The following is a 12,096-nucleotide window of genomic DNA, read 5'->3' as shown; positions in this document are numbered from 1 at the left end:
ACACTATGGTAATTGAGAGGAGAATCAGCTGTTGAAACAATCCATCTGATTGAAACAATAGTACTTAATAGACTTAACAGTAACATATCTTGATTACCACATGCGTATTACTTTTGTCTTTTGAGACTTTATTACTGTAACATAATCTGTCATCTGTGATGGGAAGCCGATGCCAATTATATTTGGGAACTGATACCAAGACTGATAATGGTATTTAGGCAACAAACTCATTGGAAATCCATCCCTGAATGCAGCATATGAGAATGGGAGATGCAAATTAATTACTGGTGCTCCTTTCTTATTCCAAATACATTTAGAGAATAGATAAAGTTTACCTGCCTCTTATTTCTAATCTTTTCAGTTTTCACTTCTGACATTACACCTCAGTTTATTTGGCAGAAAGGATGTTCATGATTAACTGTCAACGTTACGCACGGTTGCAGTATGCCTTGTACACGTATACATCCTCTTAATATCTACTCCATCATTTTAATAGATGCTTTCTTTTCAGGACGACTAAATTGGTGGTCCACAGTGTGCACAAGCTGCAAACGTCTTCTTCCCTTGGCTACAACAGGTGATGGAAACTGCCTCTTGCATGCTGCATCTTTAGGTAAGGGAGAGTCTGTACATGAAACCTTCTGCCAAAAATATTTACCACTTTTCTCTATCCCCAGCAAAAGCTCAGAAACACACAGGATGCAAAGACTTTCATTAAAAGCCTGGTTCTGGAGCAATATATTCTTCAAATTTCACTTAAGTATTGTTTGCTTTAGGCATACTTGAGGGATGAAGGTAAAAGTTTTTTCAGGTTATAAAAGTATAATTGGAACAGTATCAAAACCCATATATTATAAACACCATTGATTTGCATTTTCCTTACAGAGCCCAACCTAACAGCTCTGGAACAGGCAAATTCCAGGTGCTTCTGCAGGATTGTCCTCATTGTGGGCAAGGAACTGCATTAATTCGCTGGCTTTGTTAAACAGTTCTCTTCCTGTCTTTTTCAAGAATGCAATATCTAGCTATTAGCCCTGGCGGTTCCTTGTAGAGTTTAAGTTTGTGGGAAAAAGAGTTTGTGGTGAACTAAAATAATTTCCAATTGATTAATTAGTTGTTAATACAAGATCTTTGAAGCCTGTCTTCAAATCAAATAAATGGAAGCCTGTGAAGCTGAAGGTTTTTGATATGCCTTCTATATCCTAACCTATTATGAGGAAACTTTTATTTTTGTTGCAGTTGCTAAAATCTTCCACCAGTGGAATTCCAAAAGGTGATGTTTTAAAAACACTAGGATTTTCAATATTTTGAAGAGACTCTTCTTTTTGAAAGAAGTAGTAAAAAAAGAGCTTCCGCTGTTTCCAAAGATCCTTTTATCTTTGTCCATTTTTAATTGGGAGGAATTGTATGTTATTTACAGCAAATGTTTGGAGTATTTTGACTTGCAAAGTCTTAAATAAACTTGTTTAATGCCAACAGCTGACAATATGAATTCAAACATAGCTGTCTATGGGCACATCTTGGTGAGAGCTCTGCTCTCTTGTGTTGTAGGTTACTATTCTCAACTACATGAAGACATTTTATTATCATAAAACGAGCTTGAAAGCCTGTGGCTGGTTGTATTGTTAGACGTCTAATCAGCTTGAATGCTCATCTCTTTATTTGGATGTTGAAGCCAAAGGAAGTTTTACCATCGTGCTGTGTAAAAGAGTGGAGGCCTTTGGGTGTGGGGATCACCTGTTGGTATTATTCAGAGAAGTGCTGCAGTTGTCATTCGCATTCCTGTGGCTGCAGGCTCTGCTGGCAACTACCGCTAAAACCAACCTGAGCAGTGAAGAGTCCATTGCTTACAGCAACATTGAAGCTGCCTGCAAGCAAACACTGAAACAAATCAGATCCTTAGTCATTCCTTAATCAAAGTTTAAACTTTGTTAGAATTCCCTCTTGTCGTTCATTAGCTTATCTATATTGATTGTTTCTTTAGGAAACCTAAAAAGTAATGAGTGAACTATTTGCCAAGGAGAATCTTAAATAGCGTATAAGCTATGCTTCTTTTGCTAATAGAGCGATATTAATTGTAATTGTACTTACTATTTCTATTTCACCGTAACTTCTTTTAAACTGAATGTCGTCTTGTGCTACTTTAGGGATGTGGGGATTTCACGACCGGGACCTTGTTTTACGTAAAGCACTCTATACAATGATGAGAAGTGGAGCTGAAAGGGAAGCACTGAAACGAAGATGGAGATGGCAACAGACCCAGCAGAATAAGGAGGTCTGTATAGCCATTCTTCTGAAATTTGGTGTGAAAGTTTTAATTGCTGTCAAATTCCCTGTGCTTCCATTTTTGCATGGGGAAAGAGATACTTGTATTTAGAATTTTTGTATCAGAATGCAAATATGTTTGTAGCTTTGTGGGTATAAATATGTACAGTTTTATGCCTACAGAAGTCTAAGATGAGTTGGGAACCTGTAGAAAATTTTAATTTTTCAAAATTAAATGTACAATTTAGCTATCCCTAGTATTATAAAATGAGTGGATGAAATGCACAAAAGCAAGAAAACTCCATTTAGGGAAGATTCCCAAGAATGGCGAATTAGGATTCTTAGAGCTGTGACCAAATATTGAGAGATTGTTTCTTAACTGAAATCATCAGTTTGTTTTGACTGTTGATTAAAAGCTGTACTTCAGCATTAATTATTTTCTGAACATGTCTGTGCCTAAGCAGTAGCTGGAAAGCTGATTTCAGGAGTGATCCTGAATGCGATCAAGTGGATATGCCTAAATGTTTGTGACTTTTGTTGACTGCTCTTTGTTGTGAGAACAGAGCTGAGCTGTGTCTGACTCGCCTACTTCAGGCTGCCTGAAAGCACAGGGGCACGGAAGCACTTATATATCCTTTCTGCTCTTGACCAGAGGGAAAGAGCATCACCTGTCTGCCGAGGAGGGCATTCATAGTAGTCCCGTGTACTGGGGAAGAAAGCGAACCTCCAGAAACGGGCAGGAAAGCGTGCTAACCGTAGCTGTGAGGAATTCACATGGGTATGAATAACTGGATCTCCAGTGGTGCAGCACTGTGTTAGCAGCAGCAGACTCATGTCTAGAAATGTAATCCAGTGTCTACAGTTAGTGATTTAGCTCAGTTTTTAAGAAGTTAATATTCTTTCACTTGAATAGAAATGTCGAACCAATAATGGTCCAAGATATTAAACCGTATCATGTATGAAGCTCAAAATAAGTTAGCCATAAATACTACTACAGACTCTGCTTACATTTTGTACCAGCCTAATCGTAAAGGTATTTCATTCTCTCCCATAGTCAGGTTTAGTGTATACAGAAGAAGAATGGGAACGGGAGTGGAATGAACTGCTTAAACTGGCATCAAGTGAGCCACGTACACATTTCAGCAAAAATGGAGGCACTGGTGGTGGGTAAGTTTAGAGTATGACAAAATCATTCTGGTTTTGTTCTCGGTAGGAAAACAATACAGTACAAATGAATGAAGATGTTTACAGGACCATCAAACTGCCTTTTCAACTGGTTGCAATTCTTCTGCATGGTAGAATACAATTATCTAAACATCCTATAATATTTAGTATTTTGATTAAGTTTCATTGTACAATTACCACACTAACTTAAGGTTACTTTGCATCCAAAAGAGTCTGGATTTCATAAATCCTAATTTCTTGGTCTTTGGAACAATCATGTTGACAGTAGCATTTAGCTTCACGGAGAAGTGCCTCGTCTCACTGAAGATATGTAGCTTTTTGTTTGAGGAAGACTTAGCAGAAAGATAACCACGGCTCAGGTACTTTCACTAAAACATGGAATGACAAAATAACATCTCATCTTCTAATAGCATTCAAGAAGAAAGTAGTTTGTGCCCCGATATCACCTTTTCTGTGCTTTAGCACAGCTTTAATGCCATCTTCTGATATTCATACATTTATTTCAGTCCCTTTTTTGCTTTGTAGTTCAAACAGAAAATCTTCAGAGATCTTTTTTGAGGGCAAGTCACCAAGTAACTCTTCAAATTTTCTCCTGTTAAAATTCTGTTAACCCTAAGCATACAGGGGGAAAGAGAGTAATATTTTTGGTGTTAAATATTTGGATCCAGTGTCTTTTTAAACAGAAAGTAGGATATCAAGTTATACTTTGTAGTCTTATTAAACCCTTCTGAAAAATCAATATGCTACTTCAATCTTTGAACAGCTGTAAAAAACTTAAAACTAAAACATATGATAATTAATATTGTACTGATGGGAACAGTTGCCCTCTCTTTGACTATTCAAGCTTTTATTAAGCCCATGTAACAAAAATACTTCTTGCGTTTGAGAGCATTATTGAAAGATTGTAGGGGTCTTTATTTCAAATTACTAGGATGATATTGACTCAGTTTAAAGTTGGATGTTGCTGGAAGTTTCTGCATTGGGTATGTCTGTATTTCTAAGAACCACATCAGATTCTTTTTTTACCTGATTTCGTATCTGTTTATCTAGATTGATTCTGTAAGAGTACGGCTGATTGATTGCAGCTACTTTGATTATGCTCTGCAAAGTTGGCAATGTTTGCCAGTTGCTACCCAGTGCTAACAGGCAAACTAGGAAAGAGTGTCTTTTCTTAAAGACTGGCTTAGCATGTGTTTGATCTTTGTATAATACTCAATTAGTAGGATATTACTCAATTAGCTTAGCAGTACCAGAAAATGGGATGGTCTCAGGGACAGTACTGTCTACTCTGCTGCCAGCATGCATTTAATTTCGATGTTTAGAAGCTATTGGAAAAAAAGGATAGAAAGGTATTAGTGAAAAAGTTTGGGTTGAAATAGCACCTTCAACATTGAAATACCCCTGATGCACACAGAGGATCTGCTTTAAATAGCTGGTAGGATAAACCATCCCTCGCTTTCAGCGCAGTTGTTCCCAAAGCATAGGATTGCTGACCAGCCTTAAGAATGCAGAAGCTTTAGTTTTTGTGTCTGTGTTTATCACTAACAGTACTTAGTGTTTGTTTACTCGGGGCATGTTTTTCTCTAGCAACTGTTTTTGCTGGAGAGAATTGCGTGTGGTGATACGTAAATTGACAAATTAGGGCATACAACACAAGGAGAGTAATAAAATCTTTGGAAATTAGTTTCTGACCTTTGTAAGAATATTGTATTTTCCTTTAACCCTGTGATGTCAAGGATAGATAATTCTACTAATACAGGAGGATATTGTTTAGAAAATTGTCAGCCATAATGTGTCTGTCTCATTTTCTACTATTTTGAGGCTAAAAAAATAGATTGGTTTTCATTTTACCCTATCGTTTGTTTCCTATGTTTGTAGATATTTTCCTATGGACACACTTTAGTCTTCCAATGCAGTTCAAGTCACATTTCTATTAAATTTGGCCATTCGCCACCAATTTTCTCTGGCCTTATTCTGTCTGTTTCATGTACTATGTAGTTTCAATATCTACCAGTCAGAGATGCCCTCAAAGGTTGCATTTGCCAGTCAATCAACCACCTTTACTTTTAGTTCCCAGATACTTAAACAGGGAGTATCACTGTTATGTAGAGATTTAATTTAAATTGGTTTTAGTGTTCTCATCTTGGTTTGCATTTATCTTTTTGCAAATCAAAATAAAGTAAACTTAAACAGACAACTGTTTCCTTTAAAACCGTGAAAGAGGAATAAGGCAAGAAAAAGACTATTAAACATGTGAATATGTATTTCTCTTTATAATCATTCCAAAGACAGAATGAATGTGACAGAATGAATTATTTCCTCAGTTTAATGTACCCGTGTTCAAAATAGAGTCCTTGAGAAGGAAAAGAAATATCAAATTAGTATTTTTGAGATGGGGTATATTACGTCCTCTAGTTAGGTGCTGTATTAAGAAAGCCTACAGATTAGTCTTTGAATTGCGGATGAGACATTCTCCTTTGGTGTCAGAATTAGCTAAAGCACCAGAAGTTGTATCTGCTTCAAAAGAATTCGGTGACAAGCCTAAGTCGGGAATTATGCTGCCTCATTCACCTGCAAGTTCCTTTTAGTTACTTTTCGGAGTGAGCTGCGTGCAATGGAGATCAGCAATTGTCATTAAATCTTCAAAGATTTCTTCTTTGAGAGCACTCTCATTCTGAGGCTGGGAAGCTGGAAAAAAAGGAAAAGATAAAGGGAACACAGAAAAATCTGTTTCTTAAATTCTTGTTTCCAGCATGTAAAACCCTTCAAGCACTGAATCGGGGCAAACTAATTAACTTTGAAGCAGATTCTTGTTTTGAAACAGATTTGCACATCTTTCTGTAAATGTAAAAAATAAATTTGAGATTAACGTAATTGTTTCATTTATCACCATTTCCAAGCAAAACTGGGGGTGCTGAATTGAAGCAACTACTTTGAAAAAAGGAACGTGTCTCGTACCCTCTGTTTTTAAGAGCCCAACTATTGCAATCCCGCTAAAGAGACAATTCCAACCCAGTCCTTCATTTTGCGAGTCAGAGGTTTCGGAGCCTGCTCTAGCACTAGACTGACTATCGCTGTTGTTATTCATGGCTTGAAAACCCAGTAGAGCTGAAACGTGCATGTCGTGGTGTGAGCTGATACAGATTTTGAAAGGGGATGGTATCCTTATTTAGTATTAACTGTCTCTTTATTAATATAGTCAAGTGATTTTAAATGGGGAAGAAGGGAGGGAATATTGCTGTAATCTTCCCATGTGTCATTAGAGTTTTGAGGCAGCAAAACAGAACATTTAAACGGGAAGCGCCTCTCAAATGCATGTTATCTCTGAGGTTTCGGGCTTGGTTAGGTATTCAGAGTATTCAGTATAACATACATACGCATACACACACATTTCTTCATACAAAACTACTTCGTCCGTCATGCACCCTCATCTTGCAGAGAACTTTGTTTAGATCATTTAACAAAGACATTGCTTTAAAACTATTTTTATTTGTTCTGGTTGTCTATTATAGGAGTGCTATTCTTTTTTAACTATTCAGTGTATGCAGCAATTATAGGGTACAGATAGAAAAAGGTTAATTATAGCATTATATCTTTTGCTTATTAGCTGAAGTTTCTGATGGCAAATAGATCTTTACATCTGGCCTATTTTCAGTTGATGTAAACTGTACTTAAGCCAAACGTGGGCTGGAAATAATTAAATTGCCGCGGTGATTGAAATCTGCCAGTTCAGCCAGCCCTTCAGATGTGAAAGCAGTGGATATCCCACAGACTCTAGAACAAAGAGAGAACACTCAAGGCAAAGGGAGGGGTCAGAATTATGTCATATTAAAATTAAGTACTAGTACCTCTGTAGCGATTGGGGTTTTCCCTTATTTAACAAGTTTTTGTTGAATTCAAGATATGTCCTATTTGACAGATGGTTGCATCTCACACGGCACAGAAGACGCTTAACAGAAAAGCATGCATTCCCACACAGTTAAATACAAAATAACATTCAAACCAAAATAATCTAGGCAAAGTTGATGCAGGTTTTTTCTTCTATTACATGCCTTGAAAACTGCTTACCATGTATTGGTTTTGCCAGAGGAAAGAAGTATTGCTATTTTTAAAGACTAAGAAATATAAATTTGAACTCAAAACATTCATGTTTTGTATCTCCTTTGATCAATGCAATATACCATTTTATTTATATTTTTTTTTCCTGAAGAAAAGAAGGGAAATGGCCCATTACTGTTCATTTTTTTTGTGTTTGAGTTGAAGCTCGTTGCTGAAATACTGTGTAGGGAAACCAATGGACATAGGTTCCTGCAGCTGCCTTCTGGAGAAATTTGTACTTGCTGGTAAGCTGCGGCTGTATTGTAGGGTCGGTTTAATTCTGGGATTCTTAAGCAGCGAAAGAAGAGGTTTCAGAAATGGGATCATAGATCGAGATAGGAGCCAGATTTCGTTCTGGTCTCATGCTTGTACCTAACCACCGGGTTGAAGAACTTGGTGCTTGTCATGTTGTTCCAGTACATCCCAGTTGTCTGCAGGTATTGGTCTCTTGCTCTGCGGGAATCCTGAAACTTTATCTAAACTCAGAATAGCTGTTATGAGTCTGTTGGACAAACTGAGAGTCTGAAGTGTATGCATGGGAAAGAAAAGCAAGGTTACCATAGGGAGCTGTTTACAAGGACGTGAAAACAGATCTTGCTCAGAGTTTACATGCAAAAGAGAGGAGCAGACCGCAGATGGCCAGGCGGAACCGCAGGGGAGGGGACTTTCCCATTTCAGCTTTTTGAGGTTTTTCTCATTACTGGCTGCAGTACAAATTAGATTTTCCATAGGAAAGAAAATCTCTTTGGAGTGCTGAGTAGGTGTCCAGTCTGTTTGGATTTGAGGTATCAATGGTCCTGTAGGACAGACTGAGATTTTTAATTTTTTTTTTTTTAATTTGTTCATACAATGAAGATAAATTATTTAGTCAGAATGCCCTGCTTGAGCAGGATTCTGTAATGCAGATTTGTATGCTCTTTGTATGTGGATTTTATTATTTAAAAATTAACTTTACATGAACAGAGGAATTAATTGCAGTTTCCTAAATTTCCTTTGCTGCAACGTTATATTGACAAAATTATTTTGTCCACAATTTCCATGGCCATGTAGTTAGCATAAATGAAGGTCCATGACAAAAAGTGGAATGGTAAGTGGATCAAAGGATATGCCAGGTTGCTATGGATACTTGTTAATGATAATTTTTTTGTTCTCATTAATTTTTAGGAAAATTCTTACTGAATCCTTGTGAAATCTTCTTCCTTGGAGACATTCAAAAGCTGTCTGGACAGGGTCTTGGGCAACTGGCTCGAAGTGGCCCTGCTTGAATTGGGGGCGTTGGACAAGGTGACCTTCAAAGGTCCCTGCCACCCTCAACCACTCTGATTCTGTGAAAATGAGCAATGGAACACAGATGTGTAATATAAAAGAAGGATCTGAAATGTGTGAATATGATCATAAATAGTGAATTAAGCAATTTGGTGATGTGATATTGAAAAGTAAAAAAAAAAAAGGCCAGTGCAACTTTGGGCTTGATGCGCAGTCAGGCTTGCCATCAGCTGACCAAGGGGATAAAAGTCCTTCTGATACAGCTTCATTCCAGATACAGCATCTGGAATATGCCTTTCACTTCTAGAAACCTCATTAGCTAGGACATGAGGAATAATTAGAGGATGTAAAGAAAAACTTTAGGACTGATAGCCTAGAAATACTAACGTGAGAAAATAGCTGGAAATTTTGTAGTGTATTGTCTTGCCAGTAACATGATTCTCCTAACTTCCTTTTGGCTAACAAATTACTCTGAGGGTGACATAATGCACTGCAAATGCTGAAAAGCTGTTGCAGCCAATAATGGAGAAGAATTCAGTAAGGAATATGACAGGAAATTGCAAGATGGGGAATTTAGTCTGAACATCAGGAAAAATTTCCTGATGAGTTTGGGTAACGGGAGGAGGGATACAGGGAAGCAGTGTCTCTGATCAGAGAATTGCATCCTGCATCAGCCTGCTGTTAATACCTGCCACCGTGCTGTGATGGCCTGGATGCCATCAGGCCCATGTGAAGGTTACTGTGTTTGTCCCACATGTTCTACACCAGTGCCCATACAGCTGCGTTCAGTTACTATTTTTCACATATAATGAAAACTAATGGCAGTTATTTATGGAAGTTCTCTGCACGCCCAACAGTAGGAAAGAGGACAGTCGCTGCCTTCATATAAGAGCATGTGTAGGTTCTGTTGCCCACCTTCAGTTGTCATGTCTCACAGAAGCTGTGCTCTGGCTGTATTATATTTTTAAGTAGCGCTCAGCTGTGTAGCGCAGCCTCTTTTTTGTTTTCTTTAAATATATTGTGTTTACTCGTCTTTGTCAAATTCTTTAAGTAGGGAATTTATTCATTTTGGCTACCTTTGAAGTTTAGGGCTAATTATCACAGTTTTGACACAAAACACCACACTGTCAGCGTATTGCCACTTAATACCTATGTTTTGGAGAACTAGATGTTGAAAGGCATTTTCACCAAGTAAGGATGATGAATTTAATACATTTTTCTCCCAAGACGTATGTTCCGTAATGATATGAACAATTCAAAATGAAGAAACAACTCTTCAGATTGGTGAAGACTCTTCAAGTGCTCAAATTGTCTTCCAATTATATCTTACATTGATTTATTTTTTTAAAATTCCTCCCAAGAACAGCACTTTTTTGTCTTAAAGTCCTTGCTCATTATGAAGCTGGTTGAGGATTAACTCTGTTTAGATCTACGAAATACTCCTCAATAAAACATTTAATTTAATCTAAAAATGAAATATTATCTCTGTGCTTTTTCAAGTGCTCTGCATCTGCTCCAGTTAGGTGAAGAGAACGGAAAGACTTTCATGAATTCCTGTGGTATTTGGATCAGACCTGTAGAAGGCCAATATAAAGAAAAAAATTGTGTTTCTCTATAGAGCTGTCTTACCGTTTGAATTTTTTGTTCTGCTCTCCTACCATATAAGATACTTGTATTGATTCTTTCAGTGTGTTTTGAAGCCCAAAGCTCCACTGGCAAAAACGCTTGGCCTTGTCTCACCTAACTGCATCTTGATCTAGATTCCTTCCGTATTCTGTAAAGAGAAATGAGAATTTTCATCTCATCTTTGGCCAAATGCTTAAGAGAGGGATGATCGTGATCGTACTTCGAGATGTGTGCCTCTTTTTCTCTTTTTTTTTTTTTTTTTTTATCTGTAGAGGCAGTCAAGGTGAAATGCTTAGACTTCTGATTTTTAGATATCTGAAAGCAGTTGAAGTTAATCTCATTAGAAAGCCTAATAGGACAATGAATCTCCAGTCCCTTATGCAGGTAACCCCTTCCCATCTTAAAAAAGTATATTTTGGTAATAACCAAAGAAAAAAAGTTGGCAACTTTGTAAGTAAATTCCTCCTACCCAAGCTGACATCAGTGTTTCTTAAATTGCCAAGGTAAATTCACCCGTATTTTGCTTAGAGGAACTAGAAAACCACTTTTTATTGTAGAGTCTATGTGCATGGGTGTCACATGAAATTATTATTTTTGTGACAAAAGCAGATTTACACCAGGAGGTTGGCTAAGAATTACCTTTTTATTCCCCCTAGGCTACCAAACAATATCAGAAACTAATGAATTTTGCTGGCTACTAAACTAGTGTGGAGCCTGCAAGTGAAAATGTTTTCTCTGCTGCTATTACTTTATTTCCAAAAATATTTTTTCTTTTCCAATTTCTTATGTTACCTATTTCGATCATTGGAATCTGTGTTTCAGAAGAGTGGGAATATGAGTGACAAGGAAGAAGAAATAGCTGCTGCAATGTGTTGTTTCACAAAAATTTCAATGGTTGGTTCAAGTTGTTTCAAAAACTTTCAATGCCGTGTCTTCCAGAGTTGATAATGCAGAAGATCCAGTGTATGAGAGCTTGGAAGAGTTCCATGTTTTTGTCTTAGCCCATATTTTGAGAAGACCAATTGTTGTAGTAGCAGACACAATGTTACGAGACTCAGGGGGAGAAGGTAAGAGTTTTTCATTAGAAATTTATGCATCTATGTAAATTGTATCAATCGAAAACCATCGCAAACAAAAGCCCCAGCTGTAACGTATCTGAGTGTTTATGGGATAACTGCTGCCTTTTTCTGAGAGAAAAAGAAAGAGCAGAATGATACTTAATCCATTTCTGTTAGATAAAAGTTAAAAATACAGGATAATTATGTAAGTCTTACTGAAAATCTGTTCATCCTAGATATTTACTATTAACTTCACAACCACCAAATTGCAGAACACAATACAATTCTTACTGGTTGTTCTGGTTTCAGCTGCGAAAGAGTTAATTTTCTTTCTAGTGATTGCTGTGAAAGGAATGACATCAACGAATATTGGGTTTAGTTGTTGCTAAGTTGTATTTACACTATTCGAGGCCATTTTTCAGCTTCCCATAGAAGAATAGAGAGAACAAGGGAACGGCCAATGAATAATCCATACCATAGACATCACAGTCAGTATATAAATGGGGGTTGGCTGGGGGGTGGGAATCCGCGATCGCTGCTTGGCACGGTGCAAATTCACGGGGCAGTGAGAGTCACCCATGTCATTATTATTGTTATT

At 37.3% G+C, this 12,096-nt stretch overlaps 1 protein-coding gene across 7 annotated transcripts in view; it reads left to right on the top strand.

Moving 5' to 3' along the window:
* Window positions 1-12,096, top strand: part of OTUD7A (OTU deubiquitinase 7A) — a 130,568-nt gene that overhangs the window by 108,295 nt on the left and 10,177 nt on the right. For all 7 annotated transcript variants that reach the window (XM_074156619.1, XM_074156615.1, XM_074156614.1 and 4 more), the window contains 4 exons: window positions 512-613; window positions 2,148-2,275; window positions 3,320-3,432; window positions 11,380-11,507. In XM_074156619.1, coding sequence (XP_074012720.1) covers window positions 512-613; window positions 2,148-2,275; window positions 3,320-3,432; window positions 11,380-11,507 — 471 coding nt within the window. The remainder of the gene's footprint in view (window positions 1-511; window positions 614-2,147; window positions 2,276-3,319; window positions 3,433-11,379; window positions 11,508-12,096) is intronic.

Source organism: Numenius arquata, chromosome 11 (assembly GCF_964106895.1).
Source record: "Numenius arquata chromosome 11, bNumArq3.hap1.1, whole genome shotgun sequence".
NCBI lineage: Eukaryota > Metazoa > Chordata > Aves > Charadriiformes > Scolopacidae > Numenius > Numenius arquata.
Note: the sequence above shows the minus strand (reverse complement) of the source record. Positions and strands in the feature narration are given on the sequence as shown.